This window comes from Cyclopterus lumpus, chromosome 22, assembly GCF_009769545.1.
Source record: "Cyclopterus lumpus isolate fCycLum1 chromosome 22, fCycLum1.pri, whole genome shotgun sequence".
Classification (NCBI taxonomy): domain Eukaryota; kingdom Metazoa; phylum Chordata; class Actinopteri; order Perciformes; family Cyclopteridae; genus Cyclopterus; species Cyclopterus lumpus.
The window spans coordinates 15,309,823-15,328,954 of record NC_046987.1 but is presented as its reverse complement, the minus strand read 5'-3'; the positions used below and the strand labels follow the sequence as shown (position 1 = coordinate 15,328,954).

Here is a 19,132-nt window from a genome sequence, read left to right as displayed (position 1 = left end):
GTTAAAAGTGTTGTTAAGTTCCATGGTTAAGTTACCATGACAAAATGTGCTAGGCATGTTTGATGGTGTCAGACCTTTAAGGATAATGGAAATGATTATTATTATTATTAATATAAAAAGGTCAAATATTCCAGAGATAAGCATCATTTTCATTCTGTCCTGCATTCCCTCTCTAGGCGTCTGTTTCAATAACAACGGCTATCCTGTCTGCCCTCTACTGTTTTCATCAATGATTCATCTCAGATTTTAGGTTTGCCTTTCTAATATCAAGATATATGTGGTGCTTTTATCTTGTATTGTTGTTGTGCTGGGGCAGAGATGGAAGAAGAGAAGATTTATACCAGCAGACTGCTTTTGTTTACTTTCCCTCCTTTCCAGGGTGCACTTTATTTCTTTCTATCGAGGTTTCATATTAGGCACAGATTGCTGCACAACAAAACAAGTCTATGAACAGTTTTTGTTGGATTCTTCAAAGTCGGTGATAAAACATGCTTATTACGTTACAAATCCCCAAATGTGCAAGGCTGTGTAAACATAAGTAATAAGACATCAGTTAAATTAACAATAATTTACCCAAGTGTAAAAAAAAATCACATACATCATTGCAGCCAGAATTAAGATCATTTAGTTCACTTGCCTGTGGAATAAAAAAAATAAGTTGGCTGTACAACCAACTAATAAACATTTGCTACGGCTCAATCCTGCCATTTTCGTCGCTCACCGCCAAAGATCGCAGCCCATTTGCGAGTTATCTCCAGGTAGATTGCAGGTTTATTGGGCAGGTAGTCCAGATACACAGTCTGGCCGGTTTTGGGAATGGCCATTTCGATCTGAGACCCCTCGTGCCATTCATTAAAGGATGTTATAGAGATGAAATCAGGCCTGGCTTGTAACGCTGCACTCAGCGAGGTTTCGTAGTATTTGCCGTTGATGCGGTTTCGCGTGTTTTGGAAGTTCCAGGGTCGAATGCTTGTGTCAATGTACCCGGGGCCAACACTGGGGATGAATATCAGGTTGTTATCTTCACAGAACGCTTTCAGGGAGTCCCAGTTCCGCTGAGTGGACCCATAGGAAAACCCATTAGTCGCAAAGTAGGTGTAGATGCCATCAAAACCGGCGGTCAGGATATCCCTCTTATGTTTCTCCTCAACCAGCAGGGCGATGAAGATGGCATCATATCGGGTATCCCTGATGCTGTTACTCTCTGTGTGTTTGAGCAGTTTGGCCCACTGCTCCGAGTTCATCAGATATGAGTCATACACATAGAAGAGAGGAAGAAGCTTGCCAGTGTTTGTTCGGTACTTGAAGAAAGCAGGGTGCTCCCCGTATCTGAGAGGAGGAGGTAAACACCACAAGATAAAGAAGCAAAAAGGGGAACTGTAACAGCAATCAAAAAGACTGATGATAACTATATACATTTGAATGACTTCCAGAGGGAGCGTCAGACTGGTATTTTACACACTGAAGAAACACACTCACTTCTCAATGATGTATTTGACATTAGTTAACATGTTGACTTCATCTCTGTCTTTGTATGGCTCAATGTGAAACGCGACCTGTAAACACAGAAACGTTCTTATAGAATACATAATACATAATATTTTAGATGTTCAGGGCACAGCAAACATTTAGTCTACTGCTAAATACAAAACAAAAGACTACTAAACTGACTACTATCTTCATACAGACCTTAATATAGTATTTATGTGCCACTTCCAACAGCAAAGGCACAATGTCATCCATTGGACCACCATTATCATCATTCATATGAGGAGGATACCATGAAACAGCAAGAACACCTGAGTAGAAAAAGTGTAAAAGTTACATTAAATGAGTCGTAGGAGTACAGTATAGGTGGAGAAATTAACATTCATCAAATATTAAGTTGTGATTTAACAAATGATAATTACTTTAAATACACACACACATATATATATAAAGAATATTGACTGACAATTTCAAAATTATGTTGACGAAGAAGCTGTATTTAATGTGAATGAATCGAGTCAAAACCACATCATAGTATCACAGAAATGGTTTCATTGGAAAGTGAGAATGTTGAATTATTAGTCCTGTTTAGATTCATTTCTGTTTTACCAATGGCTGCTGTGCGCAGCTGCTGCATATGAGACTCTATGATGGAGGGATCCCTGGAACTGTAAGCCCCTAATGAGGGGTAGAAGTTGGTCCCGATGTCATCAGGTGGGATGTGTCTCCCTTGCGGATACCCCTGAGCCACCTTTAAGTCCCAGTGTGGCAGCTGCGGGTGGTCCCAGTGGATGTATTTGCCATCAAACTTGGGGTTCCCATACCATGAGTAGTAGAAAGCGTGAAGATAGTAGTTTGGAGGAGGGAACTTCCTCAGTGCAGCTTCCAGTTTGTTTGACTGAGCCGAGTCACTCATTTTGGACTGGTCAGGTTTATTGGTGTTTTCTTTCTGGGCCTGATTGTGACTCTTCCTGTCCGGGAACAGTTCCACACCAACAGGGCTGCTAAATGGAGAGTCATCTGGTATCAGTGCCTTCAAGACCGCCGTTACTATGAGCACAAGCAGCACCAAAACAACTAATGTGATGCAAGACTTGCGCCTAAACCTCGCCATTCTTCAGTCAGTGCTTGAGGCTTTCCACAGGTCATCGTCGAGACAGCAGATTGGGATTGTTGTTGGATAGGATGCCATTGAAGCTCTGTCAGGGAGTTTGTGTCCAGCCTGGAGGTTTGAGGACGTAAGGGATGCAAGTGTTACAAAAGAACATTAGGGCTACAACTCACAATTATGTTCTTGTTTAATCAACATAATTGACTCTATAAAAAAGGTCAGGAAATAGTGAAAATACCCATCAGATTTTCCCATGACTCAAAGTGATGTTCAGTTTATGGGTGTGATTAATGAATATTGTCATATTCATTTTCTGGTTTAATAGCTGTTCGCATTAAATAGTCACAAATACCCATCACAATTTCTCAGAGTTCAAGGTGATGCGAAAAGAAAGTCTTGTTTTGTCTGACTAACAGTCCAAAACCCAAAGATAAACTATATCGTTGAAACACAAGTAACATATTATTATTATTAAATTGCCAATTAATGTTCTGTGGGTCGACTACTAAATTGTTGCCGCTCTAGTTCCGTTTATTATATTGTAATAATCACATTGTTGAGTCTACAACAACAACAACAACAACAACAATATGTTAACAATGTAATCAAATCAGTTGGCAATTATATTAAAAAAAGAAAACAGAACAAGACACAGAGAGTAATCTATACTGCTAATAGAGCTAATTGTGCTGGAGTCCAATCATTTATAGCTACTAGCATACAGTCTGGCAATGCATTCAGAAACAATCAACAAGCTAACAAGGTTAGCTTTCCACTCCACCTGCATTGATGAACTTTAGACTAGTCAACAGCGGCTGAGAACATCAGGGGTGACACAATAGTAGTTTTAGCTCCCGGCCTTCAAACACTGCACTCGTTTTCGTATTTAAACCGAGCTCGTTGAAATACAACCTCCAGCTTTAAAGTTAAACACAGTCAGTCTCCACAGCTCGCGCGACTCTCCTTAAAGTCTCTTTCGCTGTATGAGATGCAGTGAACGGGACACAACCTGCACTTCTGGTTCGTAGCTTGTCCCGAAAACGTCGCAGATGTGTAACTGCTCCGACTGCGACTGCGCAGTGGATGTGACCCATCCATGTTATCTAGGAAGCTGCTGCGTCCTGTCCAGTCAACGACAGTTAAAGGAACAGTTCAACTGAATCTAAGTGATCCATGTCGCCCCCATTCGTTCGGAAAGGTGTATTACAATTACAATTAAGGTGTAAAACAATCCCACATATACCAACACAAAAATATATATATATATATATATATATATATATATATATATATATACACATATATATAATATTTATATAATGTTAGTATATATATTATTATAATCGCAGCATTCCTGTTTTAAAAATAAATATTACAAGTTTAGTTTGCAGCAGTCGCTCTCACATCAACAGCTGACAAACATTTGTTCATTTCCATCATCGGGCACAATATTAGCTGCACACAATATTTGTTGAAATCTAATACTCATTCATATGTAATTAAGCTTCGGCAATACTGTAACATCAACAGTAAAGTTATTAAGCTTATTTGATTGGATTAATCAATTAGATAGAGCATATCTGTTTTAACTTTATATTATGGTTTATAATATTCCATATTCCAATATCTTCTTCGGCAGACACATTGGCAATGGAAGAACCACAGTCACGAAAGCCTTCTGTGCACATGGAGAAGAAAAGGAGGACTCTCTCCCTTCTTCCTGGGGTCTGATAACAGCGATGATATATGGTGATGACTGCAGTGAAGATACAGGGTGTACAAGTTTGGCAAGACACATATACCTAAACTTAACCGCCATCATAGCCAGTTTTATTGCAGCAATCATAAATACATGTTCAAATAAATCAATTTAAATCTGTCCTCAGGCCAATTCCACATTCAGCTCATAGGGCATCGTCCACTAGTCTCCCGTTTCTAAAAGTGGGACTGTGGATCATCTTTGCTTGGATCGTGTCCTGCCTCCTCCTGGGCAGTCCATGTCTTTCCTGCCTCAGGTTGTATTCAGGGCCGATGCACAGAGCTCTGAATTGGGCAAAGGAGGGTCTGCGGGGCCCAGTCACATAAACTATTACTGGGTTCAAGGACACATGAGCAGCAGAGAAAAAGAGTCCCTTTGCTTTCCAATCATTTGTACATCAACTTTAAAGTATCATTCTTATGTTGAGATAAAGAAGTGTTGAGAATAGTAACTTTGCAATGTCTCACATTTCTTGACATGACAGACATCAATCAATAAGAAACAATGTTGGTTTCCATCCATTTTATTGAATTTACAGACTTTCAAACAAACTTGTACAAATTGCAAAACAGCTTTTGGTAACACCTCATTGTTTTCTTATTATCAGTATTAGGAAATAAATTAAGTGAATAAAAAGTAAGCAATGTGAATAGAGAACATAGAAATACAACAGAAAGAATAATACCACAAAAAGAAAAAAGATAGAGGCAAATGTCTTCCGAAAAGAGTCAACTGCATCTCATTTGCAGTAGACTGAAGATATCTGCCAGTACCTCCTCGTGTTGAATGACAACATGTTGTACCAGCATTGAACTGAAAAGCCCATCCTGAACCGTTTGTACTGTAGTACTGTATTTATACACCAGGGGGCATAGCTCCACATAGCATAACTGCCTGGTCCTGCCACCCACCAACGTGATGCGACAGAAGGAGCAGTCATGTTACTTAAAGGATTCCAGGAGAAACCTTTCTTCATTATGTTTTTATGTACTCTATAAACACAGCACTAAACAATTCAAATACCGTGGAGCATTATGTGAAGCTTGCTTTTTATTTATTTGGTCTTTTTAACACTGTACGGCTTACTTACAGTAAGTAGTTAGATACATTAGAACACTTACAAAATTGCAATCAGTGCTGTTAGATATTTTATATCCTTCTCCATACAAACACTAGGAAAGGACCATTTTATAATCACTTTTAGTAGACCATATATCCAGAGGATAATATCTGGGAAATTATCTTGAGAACAAATAATAAATAGAACCAGGAAAATGTCCAATACCAGCTCTGTGTGAGGAGCGGCATGCGTTTGAGATGTTGAGGGGTGTCGAGGCACAGGAGTATACAGAGCGGAGGAATCGATGCCCACAGGGCGTTGCGTTTCAGGGAGTTTAACTGGCAGCAGTATTCGATTTATCCTCTATTTTTTATTTAAGCCGGTCCCTTCACATTCTTTACTACTCATGGGGAGGTGCACTTTTTTTCAGGGTTAAATATATCGAATTTGCCCCTGCACAACAACCGCAAGTGCACCACATATGCCGTAATATGTTTAAACTGTTAAACCGGAATATAAGAAATGTTATTAATGTCTACGGGTTTAGCACAGAAACCTCCGTCTCATTAAAACACATTGGAAGGATTCTCGCTGCTATTTTGAGAGGTCAAGGCAAGACAACGTTCAATCTTTACGGTTTTTCTGTTAAACTGAAAAAAAATTCTTGTAAACTCAGTCACTTTGCCCCTCTAAACAGAGACGACACAGATTCTCAGAAAACCTTGAATGGCATTGGAAGTAAAACTACAAACGAGAGAATCTGTTAATAATATCAAAAATACTGACAAACAGGCAACAAAAAAAAAAACAGATTGGCCACAGCAAATTTATGTACACATACACATTAAGAAAAGAGCTGTCAGTGGAGTTGGGGAGGCGGTGGGTGAGTGGGGAGAAAAGAGGAGAAAGATTCGGGCAATTAGATAAGCCCTGTATCTTCGCTATACAGGGGAGTTACAGGGTTGCCGTGATCGCAGAACAGGGACGGACAGGGTGAGGAGGAGGGGGAGAGCCAAGGCCGTACGTTCACCTCTTCTTGGGGGCTTGGGTGGTGCGGGGTGGGGTGACGGGCCGACCAGAATTCACACCACCATACTGATACTTGGCCTTCTTCTCTGAGGGCTTTAGGATCTTTAAATAATGACAAAAGAGCACAGAGAGTGAAGATGCATGTGTAAGTGTTTCTGAGATACGGCAATTAGCATTACTGTGCATATGTAAAGCTTTAGACTACCTGGAAGGAGCACATAAGGGATTCATCAACACTCATCATGCCGCCTGCATTGTCAAACTCCCCGCAGTAGTTTGGAGCAGAGAAAAGTGTGACCAGTTGGCGTTTGGCAAAGAACTCGTATCCATCCTCCACAACCTGTTGGAAGGCACATGACATTATTCCACCGCCCACAGCGATCAATACCAAGAAACAGATCCGCAGCTAGTTCCAAAATCCCTCTTTGCCATCATGGTTGAGTGTCCGTACCCACCCACACTTGAATGAATATGAAACGCCCAACGCAGAGCCGAAATAGCTGTTGTGTAACAGACAAATCATACGTTCCAATTGCGATAATTAATTGTATTCAGTCATTCTTCAGCTAAATAAACCTGATGCCAGTGTCTCATACGCAAACAGTAGCTTCTCATTCTCTGTTTTATACAATTTTACAAAATAAAGTGACAATAACTGATTATTAAACAAAGTTATAATGAATGATGCATGGAGAAAAAAAGAGACTTGGCTAGACTGCAGCACGGTCTATTAATGTCTGGTTTAACTCTGTGCCTGTGTCTTCTTTGCATCAGCCACATGAATTACTTGTGCCAAAGACACACACACACACACACACACACACTAATGGAGGTCAGTAAAATTGTACGTCTCTAAGAAAAAGAAGAAGAAAAAAACCTACTTGTCAATATGCTTACCATGCACTTCCTGCATTCACACACTCCACATCCAGGCTCTCCACTGTCATTCCTTTCATAATTACCTGGTGGGCTCTGCAGATGAGGTCCAGGTCGTGGCGGTTTAGAAACTTGCTGACCACATCTGCTCCGAAGGTGAAGGAGACCCCGCGGTCGTTCTCCCCCCAACCTTGTACGTCCTTATCCGGGTCTGACCACAAAAGGTCACACAGCAGGCCTGAGACACACAAAGAGAGGAAGAAAAAAAAAGAAGGGAGGAGAAAAGAATGAGCTAAAGATCCAGCTGACTTTGCTGATGAAACACTACTGATGTAAAAGTCATTAAAATCAGGAAAACTTCAATTCTAGGGAGAAAAAAAATAAGGTAACAACCTTTGCATTTCTCCCTAGAATTCTCAACATTTTCAGTATGAGCATGTGGACACACACACACACACACACACACACACACACACACAAACACACACCAACACACACACCTGTATCAGGCACGTCTGTCGGCCTCATGATTCTTCGAATCTGCTCCATTGACTGCAAATCAGGCGATAGCCCTAAAATAGAAAATAAAAAAGGTAATTTGGAGTTACTGAGATTGTATTTGGAATCAGGGCATCAAAGAGTTTAGTTTAGAATTGGGACGGGGGTATTAAATATGTGCAAACAGTTCTGTCACCTCCATGGCAGCAGAAGATCTTCTCATCAATGATAGCAGCGATGGGCAGGCAGTTGAAGCAGTCAGTGAAGGTCTTCCACAACTTGATGTTGAACCTGCGCTTGCCTGGTGGAACATATTAAACACACATTGTTAAAACCCAAACTACATATGCGCTTCATCGCTCGCTTGTGTGCGGGTTTAGTTTATTTCAACTCACACTCATCGTAGAAACCGTAGATGCGGTTGATGGAAGCACACTCGTGGTTGCCCCTGAGCAGGAAAAAGTTCTCTGGGTATTTGATCTTGTAGGCCAACAGAAGGCATATGGTTTCCAGAGACTGTTTCCCTCTGTCCACATAGTCACCCAGGAACAGGTAGTTCGCCTCTGGGGGGAAACCACCGTACTCAAACAGCCTCAGTAGATCTGTGTATTGCCCATGGATGTCACCTAAATGAGGGGGGGTGGGGGGGGGGGGGGGACAAGGCGTAAGTTTGACTATTTTCTGTGTGTACAGTCTGAAGGAAAGGCTACTTAACATACATTTATTACAGATAGTGGGATCTACTTAGAAAGGAAAACAATGACAAGAATCAAACATATTGGTGCAAAAAGGCAAGAGCCCATCAGAAACAGTGGTGATGCAGTTTGTGAAGATGTAGAAGATGACAGTGTTATCAAAACCTTTTTCTATCTCGAAACCGCATATTCTCCTCCACACCTCCCCCCACACACCAAATGCTATCTCTCTGAAACCATTTTGATATTCACAGCGACATGCAGGTTGGTGTGGATATATGACCGTGCATATGCTTTACAGGGACTACAGCAGCAAGTCTACACGCACAAAATGAGCCGTTACAACTGCCACCGGATCGATGCCATGGCCCATGGGAAATGAGCTACTGTGGGAGAGAATGCTGAGAATCCAGGTTAATCACAAAAAGGAAGGGCATACACATATCCACACAAACTAATTTTAATTTAAAAAATTTAAAAAAAACTCTCCCGGGACTCAGGCCCAGTGACGCACTGGAGCAGCTCTTACCAAAAGCACAGGGTCTCTGCAGGGTCTCTTTTAACTCCTCTATCACCAACTCAAGAGCTGCTCTAATGTGGGCTAAGCGCTCCAGACAGAGAGAACTGCAGTGAGCCTCACCAAAACAACGAGGACAATAATAAACAGGCTGTATTTTTGCCCAAAATGGAAAGCAAGTTCACGAGCCACACTCTTTTAGGAGGAATGCTTCACTACAAGATGGCACCAAATACACATTAAAATGAAATAATAGGGCTAGTTGAGATTTGCAGCTGTCTGGCCCTGAGATTAAAATGACCAAGAAAAATTACAACATTATATCATGAGTGTTTGGCGGGATTTTCTTTGTATTTCATCGTGATCTAGGAACCAAAGCCAAACAGCTGGCATCTAACCTATATGGCAACAGGCCTATACTTTTGCATATGTCTTAGGATAAAAACATACTCTCCGTGCAAATGAATGATTAAAAGAATAGTTCTGGATGTATGAAGTCTAGCTCGGCCTTTTACTCAGCTGCTTGGTTTGCATTTCACCATGAATAATTTTCTTTGCCCTGCAAGTACTGGTAATGTTAACAAACTTCAACATCCTTCACATTAATAATACAATATAAAAACTTAAAGGAAACAAATCTTAAAGTATTAATGCAGTGCTCCAGCAACATAGTCCAAGTCACAATCCGTCAGTACGAAATCAGGAAAGCTTTTAAAACCAGAGAGGGACATTTTTGAGGAAATTGAGGTGTGAATGCAGGATAAAAGACACATGGAGTAATCAATGAAAAAACAGACTGTCTGATGTCTCTAGGGAGTTTATTCTATGAGAATGTATGACAGGAAAAGGCCCTTTATCCCGCTGACAGCCTACATTCTGAGACAGGAGAGACCTGAATGGAGCATTCGGTTTGAGGAGATCGGGCAGGTAGGAAGGGCTGTGTCCATTTACAATTTAAAGCTGGATCTGACATGGACAGGTCGTCAATGAAGGGAAGCTAAAACTGGTGTAATAAGCCATTTTCCCCCAGCAGCCATTTTGACATGTCACTGCAATACACAGGCGTAAACACAGGTGTAATTAATATGCTCCATTGAGGCCCATTGTGGTCTTAGCTCTGAACCATTTGAAGACTTTCAGTACTATTGCTGGCTTTAAAAGATTAAGCATACCGATACTGTATGAAAGATGCCGACTATATAAATAAGTAGAGAAATGCCTGAAAATGTGCTGCACTAATTAGCTCATCTCATTCAGCGGTGTCTGTCTAGCAGCAATCAAAGGGTGGCGGGGTGATGGCCACTGCTCCGTGACTCGGTCAGACAGGTCCTTCAATAGAATTGAAGATGAGGTGCCAGTCTCATACACCTGCTTCCTAGTCAAAGATAACGTAACTCTTGTATTAATATTTTTTTATGTGAGGATTCAGGACCCCTGGAGAACACATTGAGTGACATTTGTGTGTGCATTGTCAAAAATCTGTGCATGGTTGTAGGTTAGAAAATTGGTACCGTTTGTCCCCTAGAAATGTCTGGTGTTCGTCAACTTGAGTGCCTCAGGGGCAGGTGCTTCGAGGGGAAGTATGAATGAGTAGAACATGCATGAAAATGTGTGCATGTGTTTCTGCAGGCTAAAAGGAACAACCACTGGATAACAGAGTAAATACAGAGGACAACAAAAGAATAATTCTTGCTTGCCCCAACACAAAAATGGACATGAGGTAATTCGATTTGGGACAAAACTGCAGGAACAAAAACACATTTGGATTGAATGGTAAACACAGACATGGCAACGTAGACTGTAATCTCTGCAGAGACAGATGAGTGAACTTTGTAAGAGCGGAGCCAATTTCAGCTGAGCTACCACCATTTGATTGGCTGTCAGTCTGCCTCCACAAAAGGCACCTCGGGTTACCGTTGCTATTCCACACTAAGAGTTGCTGCGTGACTGAATGTGAATTTGTGAGCTTCACCAAGACTGGCTTTCTACAGGACAGGCAGCCCCGCCCACTGCCTGCCCTCTCAAAAGAAATGGTAGGATGACAGTGAATTATTTACACTGACTGCAGTGGTAAAACAGTGGTAAAACAGTCTGAGAATAGCAGCGCAGAGATGTAAGGTTTAAAAAGCTGAGCGAGAGGCTGAAAGTGGGGGAGGGGGGGGGGGGGGATCAGTGTTTTTATATTGTGTTGTCTTCTGAGACAAAACCCATTTATTTCTAACAATGGTGATAATAGAACTCTACAATAATAAAAAGAACACACGCGTGGTACAGCGATGTCAAATGTCATGCTCCTATCAGGCCACAACACAAATCAGATCGATAATAATTAAACAAACAATAACAATGTTTCTGCATGCTGAATGAAATGGCTATTACATGATTAACCTACCATCAGGGCACTGGTACTTAAGGAACACAGCTATAATCAAGTGTGTTTTTGCCTGACCTTGTCTAGCCAGATAATCAACAGGCTCAAAAGCACCCACATAAAAAAAAACACATCACCGATGTGAGGAACACTGAATAAACATAAACATGCTGCTCACAGCAATCTCCTTATGAATACACATAACACCTCATGATACACATATCAAACTGAAAGACAATAGTAGTCAATAACAACAATATATATGCACCTATACTCAGAGGCCCAATATAACAATGTGTAATGTAAACAATTAACACAAATTACTTTACTGTGATAACATAACACAGGCTGCCTGTAATATATTGCTAAAATATGGCTAAAGAGGTATGTATTTATGATATAATAAACTTTTAGATAAAATAAGAGACCTCTTAATTGACTTTTGCATTCACAAATGTTGTAGTGCAGACTGTGAACTGTCCGTGCCACTTTTCAGTCAGTACTTATGGTCAGACATTAATTAAAGGCACTCAATTCGACCAAACACTGTGCCAGACCTTGAAAATCTATGCTAGACCACATACACAGTAAAACATAAGAGTGCATGCTTGTGGCCTTTCGTCAGCCAATTCCACCCGTCCTCACAAAGAGGGTGTGGTTATCATCATCATTATCATTATCATCATCATCATCATCATCATCATCATCATCATAGTCACTGCACAAAAAACACCATTGTCAACAACCCTCTATTCAAAGAATAAAATGTAACATGTTTAAATGAATGAAAAAACTAAACAGAGTCAAAGCTGCCGGCTTGGACAAAAGGATGCCAGTGGCATTAAGGTGTAAGGGACAGGGGCTGAACCTGATCCATGTGGCCCTGGTAAATAATTTAGGGCCTTCACTGTTTGGTCGTCACAGCCGTGGATTAAAAGAATCAAAGAAAGTAAAGGAGAGAAAAAGGAACCACACATAGTGACAAATAACAAGACCTCTAACTTGTGCACATTTGAGTAATATATTTGAGTACAATGGCAGGTTAAGGTCTACATGGATGAAGCCACTTGAAGCCTTAAACAAGTAAATGATTCTAATGTAAACGTATGGATAACATCATACGCTCAGTACTACATTTGACGAGAAACAATATCAACTGGGCTTCATCAAATTGCTGCTTCCCATTATCATGTTTATCACTTGAAATACAAACGCTGCCATCTGAGGTTGACACAGTATTAGGTCTACATAACAACAATCGTAAAGTCAGTGTGTGTGGGAGGAGACTGGTTTGAGGACAGCCACAAATGAACTGAGTGTAGACTTGTGTACTGTATTTATTTAAGGACTGGCACACATAGTAGACAGTTCTGAGTGGTTTTGCAGTTGCAGCGCTGCACTGGAGGGGAGAGATAAAGCAGTGGGATTGTGCAGAGATGTGCCCGAGCAGCTAGAGATAGTGGTAGCATTTCGACTGATGAGAGGGAGTTCATATTATTCATAATACGTGTGTAATATAGTGATACACAATCTGTTTAGATGTGTGCACTTCCCCTATATGTATCCTTTTACATCATACACAGGGTAGTCAAGTTGAGAGTAGCAGTGGTTGCGGTCCAATAGTCCTTTTTGCTTATGAAGTAACTGAGTGAAATGACCCAAAGGTATCGAAGTGGCAGCCATGATAAGAGCTGTTCGAATTCTCTAAATGCTCAGGAAAGGTACTTCAATGCTTCCTTTATTAGCTCCTATAGCATAGGAAACACTGGACCTTCCTCTACGAAAGGAAAGTTGATAACTCCGCCCCACAATTCCTTGCAGCGGTAACATTTATATACCATTCGGCCGACAAACGCAGATCATGCAATTAACCGTCTCCATAACTTAGAAATTAACTTTCAATAATCTGTTAAACCTGCTGGCAAACTACGAACGTTACATTGCTGTTGCTGTAAACTGATCAGACTGACGTATTGATCTGCTCTCTCTGTTGTTGTACTGAAGCTTTGATAAAAGGGTTCAACTGGACGAGCTCTTCAGCAGGACGGCTGAGTCATGTTTTCAATTATCATCTTTTGAATCAACCGTTTTGTCACATTAACGTTTTAAAACACTATTGAGGCAACACTTCTAGGTCACACTGAGTTGTGTGGTGTTTCTTGTTTGAAACGGAACAATGGGACAGTATAGTACAGGCGGACCGCGGTCCGGATCCGGATCCAGTCGCAGAGAATGATTAAATGTTGGAGTGCTTATATTTTAACCAGCGCTGCTTTTCCAGCCTTTCCAGAACCCGTTCGCGGCCCAGGAAACACACCGACCAATTCACCCACGGGATGATGCTCGACCAATCAAATATGTGTATTCTGATAAGCATCGCGGCTTGAGTGAGATATACACAGACGGGAGAGACCGGAGGAGAGGCCAAACAGTCGAAAACCTGAGGCTTTAACCAAGAATGACTCTTATATGTTCATTCTTCGCAAAGGCAGTTCAAAACCAGTATATCTCATATGTTCAGAGACCGTGACTATTAGACATCTGAATGAACTGAATTTATAGCTACGGGGCAAAGAAAAATTAAGTTTAGTTTATTTTAGTAAAACAAAGAACATTTTTCAAAACCTTTCTGTAATGTTTTTTTTTTCCACTTTTAAATCCAGCTCTTATTGTAGTTGAAATGAGAGAAGAACATGTATTTATTATTAGAGTATTTATAATTCATCCAGTTAAATATTGAAAACTAATTAAATATTGTTGAGATATTAATTTATATATTTCTTTATCTGAATTGACAGTCAGTTGTTGACTACATACAAACGTTGAAAGAACTGCTAGACTACATCAATCCATATAGGACTAAATCATAGCGCAAGTTGGACATTATTAGCCTGGTTACATGATGTAACTTCTAAACCTTTAAGTTCAGCCGCGATTTAGAAGAAGATATTACAGTAGAGTATGTTGTACGGTACAGCTGGTTTTGAGAGAGTGAAAGACAGGAGAGCAAAAATAAACATGAGGTTGTGAGAAAATGGCCTAACAAAAGTTCAACACACTGACCACAGATCTTCAGGGGTGCTTCCAGCTCCAGCAGGATGGGCTGGCTGAGGAAGATTTCCCTTGATTTGATGCAGAGGCCCCGCACCTCTGCCTCGGTCATCTGCACGATCTTCCCCGGGCGACATCCTCGAACTGGAGAGGAGAGAAAGACACCGTCAGTGCGGTCCACAACGGTCGGGTTAGAATCATTGCCAGTGTTTAACGCAGCTGCACCAGCAACCTCCAACACCACACACTTCCTAAGAATGAGGCCAAGATACAATAACTTTACACCTAAGGGGGGGAAAAAAACTTTCAATGACGCACTTTCATGAGAATCGCAAGGCAATCTCAAAATCTGATGAGCTGTGGGCGGAATGGTTCTGTAGCTCATAGCTGCTAAGTCTCAGCCTACTTAAGAAACCCACTGCTTAGACGACGAGAGCAGCTTGCATCTTCAGCAATGGTGTGGGTTTATTGGCTGGGTAGTTGCACTGTTAGCTTAAGCCTACTTTCTGGCTTCGTGCCACATCTCTGGAAGCAGATTTATTTTACAACGATGAAAAGAAGAGTGAGTCTTGCAAACGTTGGCGACAGTCAGCAGTTGAAATAATCAGAGATATGAAAAGTGAGATTATACATACAGTAACTGCTTCCTTGCTATGGTACCTTGTGGCTTGTATAAGGCTGAAGTTAAGTTCCATCTAGTTTCAAAAGTCTGAAAGATGGCATCCTTTCAGAAAAAATAAATAAAAAAGAGGATTCAATTAGTAACGTGATGTAACAACTATGCAAAAAGAGACTTGTGGAAATAGTAGAAAAGGGCTGGACATATAGTCCACTATAAACTAACTAAATAGTTTTCAATTACACTGTATTCTGGTATGATCAGTTGAAACATCCAAATATTGCAACTTATACACATTGTTGCTGCATTGCTTTTAACAAGTTCTGTGGAGAAGTGATGGCAGCATCAAACTAATTATTGCTGACCTTCACTTGTTACCTGCAAGTAGAATGTATTGCTTCTTTTCAAGGCCTTGAATGGTCAGGCTCCTGGCCTCCTGCCCATATCTGTGATCTGCTAACGCCATATGAGCCCGATTGATCCTCTGGCCTGAAGATCTCAAACATGGAAACTCAATATCCTCTTTTCAAACTCACTTTTATCTCCTGGCTTTTTTCTGAGCTGATTGTATTTTTTTCGTAATCATTTGATCTTGTTTTATAGCTTTCGTTCTATACATAGTTATTATTATTATCATCATAGTCATAGTGGGGACATAACGTGACTATTTAAGTATCGTAAATGGTAATTGCATGGCACTTCCAACTTTGGCGTCACAAAACAAGAATCAAAACACTGACTCCGTAAAGATGAACCACTGACAAAGGAAACAAAAGTAATGAACATATCCATGACTGAGGAAGTATGTCATATTTAACCATTTTGGTATTGCCTTGGAGCTAGACGCCCACTTAAGATTCCAATAAAGGATAGCTGAGCCATGTGAAATGAATGCGCTGTATTCAGAGAGGAAGTTTCCTATTTGCCCTTTTGTTTCCTTAAAGAAACGACAAATTAGCCTAGAATGATCAAAAAGGACCGGAAGCTGTTCAAAATGGATTAACTGAACATGTGCACACACATGCTACTTACACATTGTACTCGGACTCCCTCACTGTCTTAGAAATCATGTAATCCAACCAAATCTGAGAGAAGTGAGTGAACCAGAGGAATATGGAGCCTCACAGATGGTGAATCAAAGTGCCAAAAACTATTAAAGGGCTCCACCAACCATAATCAAGTGTTGCTTCTCACCATCAATTTTCTTTATCGACCATCTAGAGTATCCGCGGCGCTGCATATGTGAAATAGTGTAAAGCATGAAATTGCAGAAGTGGGGCTCCTCACTCAACTACCGGGCCTCGTCAGAGCTGAGCTCGGAAGCTTAGTCCGTCCGGCTTTAATGCAGAACCTTTCACTGTTCGCTCTTCTGCAGCCTGGCCTTTTTAAAACAGATTAAAACGTTCTTAAGAACATTGAGGGGCAAAGGCTAAAATTAAGCAATGACAAGGCTTTGCAACCATCAGAAACCAAATCACCGCTTGTGTGTGCGATTGTGTGACTGTACGGGAGTCGAGAGAAAGTGGCACAGTGTTTCTTTCACAAGTGAAATGAATTCCAATGAATAGCCAGTCTCACTGACACTTGGCTTTTCCTCAAGACCAAATCTTCAGAGACAGCAAAACATACAGTAAGCTATTATGCGATGTTTGGATGCAAAATAAGGGCTTAAGAGTTTAGAGACTAAGCACAGGGAATCTGTAGTCTCTTGTTGTCACAAAATAATAACGAAAATGTGTAAAAGGCCGAAACAGGTTGTTCCTTATAAATCATTAAAAAAAAGTGAACGAACTTTGGAGGCAAGTTTATGTACAGCGAATAGAATACATCCTTTATCAAAAACAGACACACAAACCTAGAACTGAATACTGGCAAAGTAAAAGACCTGGATTATTGAAAGATAGCCCACACAAACCTATTTGAAAACCTGGCTTTGGTTTAACAACACAGATGCCAATTTACTGCCACCCCATTTTTACACAACATTAAATGCAACACTGAACTATTACGTGAGAAGCCTATGAGATGATAACGTCTCATCAGTTAGTCTTGTGTGATCACTTGTTTGAAGAAGAGCCATCTTGCACCAACAAGATCACAGCCAAACTGACCCCTTATGAGAGATGCAAAGTCCAACTCGTATTCTAAATATGAGCACAATCAACAAGTTACTGCAGTCCAAGCTGAGAAACAGGGAAAAAAACAGTGTGTGAAGTATCAACAAGCTTTCCAGCTGAGAAAAAAAAGTTTTCACGAGCAGAAGAAAAACAAGAATCAAGTGTATCATTTTTTTTCATGATTCAATTTCACCATTTGGTAGCAATGTAAACCGCAACAAACATTGGGTATCCGCAGTGTGACGACATTTTCCAGCAGTTTCTATAAATAACTAATCTTAGCATTTCAGTGCTGGCATGCTGGTGTCTCATCCCTCCAGCAGAGCCACAGATACTGGTGGAAAGTATGCCAAGGGCAGCTGAATTTGCCTTAGTGGTCTGGTCTGACTCTGAGGATATACCACAGGGGGATCAGAAAACTCCCTTCTCCGGTGCACGGCCTACACAAAATGATTTTTGCAACCTCTCCCTGACGAAACCCGGTGCTCACACACCAAGACGAATCCTTTTATTTACCAAGTACAACAAGTTGTGTGTGTCAACACAATATGACATACTTTCTAACTGTAGATACACACTTATTTTGAGTAACACACCATGCTTCTTACGTCTCTTGTACTTTTTTAATGTCTTCAACTTGTGTTTAGTTATTCAAATGCACAGGAGATTTAAAAGGGAATGCGTCTGCATCGTGGGTCCAATGTGGACAACACTAAATCCCAGCAATCTGCCCACTAAAGACACACCTCAGTTACAAACCCAGAGAGAAGTGATACACACACACAAAAAGTGAAGAACTACCTCAACAATTTAAATTAGCCTAGGATGTAGTGATAAGGGCATCCAATACAATATGACGAGACACGGCCATCCATATATTAGTGTATACATATTTAATGTAAGATTATTTCTATAGCTTCACCCAATCCGTGAAAGAAAATTGTCTGCCTTTTCAATAATGTAACACCAATAGTTAATATCAGTTTATCATAAGGAGAACTTACAGCACCGGGGATATATGAAGGGGCGCTGGTGATAATCGGTGTTCATATTGTTGAACACATGAACTTATTTAACTTGCTGAACGTGAACGCGCGTGACAGCTACACATTTTAACCTGTATTAAAACACAGGACACACGTCGCTGCCCCGGGACATCGTTAGAGCCAGAACGCAGCTAAAAACATTTGCCAGAAAGTTTAATTACACGCAGAAGCAAAAAGGCCGTGTCACAAAAAAATGACTTGCCAAAGAGTAACGTCGCAATTACGGCGAAAACTGATTTAAAAAAAAAAAAATGTAGGCGTTCACCGCCGACAGTGTTAGTAAACACGGCCAGCTAACAGTAACGGCAGCCACAGCTAGCCGGGGGACCCACCGTTAGGATCATCGGTACGATTGGCTAGCGTTAGCCAGGCAAGCTAACACGTCGGCTGCCTCTTGGGGGGGTCCACCGCGGTAGTTACGGATTACGAATAAGCGTAAACAGTTGAGTCTGTGTCGCACAAGAGACTGTAATTAAATTGTTCACCTTCCAGGAGCCGAGAGATGAGGCTGTCCACGTTCAATTCACCCTCCGCCATCTTCAAACTGATTTGGTGGTGTTGGTCGGTTCGATTCCCCCTGCAGACACCAGGAGGCGCTGTTGTCATGAAACCGGTGACGGCGGATGAAGAAAAGGGGAACGTTCGTGAAGGGTGACCACACTTTGACTCCCTTGAACCACCTTTGGATTAAATAAAATGAGTTTATGTGTGACACAAGGTGACACACATAATGTATATCCCATACTAAATGCCACCCAGCACAGATATTATATTAAACTGATCTAAAATAAGGATGTGTGCAGTGGTGGGAAAGATATTCAGATCCTGGCCTCAATTAAGCAGTAGTAGCTATACAACACTGTAAACATAAATAAATAAATGAAAATGTGCAAAT

General features: G+C 40.9%; 2 protein-coding genes across 3 annotated transcripts; both read right to left on the bottom strand.

Moving 5' to 3' along the window:
* Positions 1-356: 356 nt before the first annotated feature.
* On the bottom strand, positions 357-3,695 carry manea (mannosidase, endo-alpha). 2 transcript variants are annotated; one of them, XM_034525598.1, is made up of 5 exons: positions 3,381-3,673; positions 2,098-2,710; positions 1,690-1,799; positions 1,480-1,556; positions 357-1,329 (listed from the first exon to the last, which is right to left on the bottom strand). In XM_034525598.1, the coding sequence occupies exons 2-5, from the start codon at positions 2,600-2,602 to the stop codon at positions 696-698; spliced, it is 1,326 nt and encodes a 441-aa protein (XP_034381489.1). In that variant the 5' UTR covers positions 2,603-2,710; positions 3,381-3,673; the 3' UTR covers positions 357-695. The 2 variants fall into 2 exon arrangements, with proteins under 2 accessions (XP_034381489.1, XP_034381490.1); XM_034525599.1 differs by having other exon boundaries at positions 361-1,329; positions 3,609-3,695.
* A 1,170-nt stretch (positions 3,696-4,865) lies between these two features.
* Positions 4,866-18,819, bottom strand: LOC117751447 (serine/threonine-protein phosphatase PP1-beta catalytic subunit-like). Its single transcript, XM_034563308.1, has 8 exons — positions 18,723-18,819; positions 14,468-14,599; positions 8,217-8,447; positions 8,018-8,122; positions 7,824-7,895; positions 7,410-7,561; positions 6,653-6,787; positions 4,866-6,549 (listed from the first exon to the last, which is right to left on the bottom strand). Exons 1-8 carry the CDS (start codon positions 18,772-18,774, stop codon positions 6,445-6,447), a joined length of 984 nt encoding a protein of 327 aa, XP_034419199.1. The 5' UTR covers positions 18,775-18,819; the 3' UTR covers positions 4,866-6,444.
* Between the last annotated feature and the right edge of the window lie 313 nt (positions 18,820-19,132).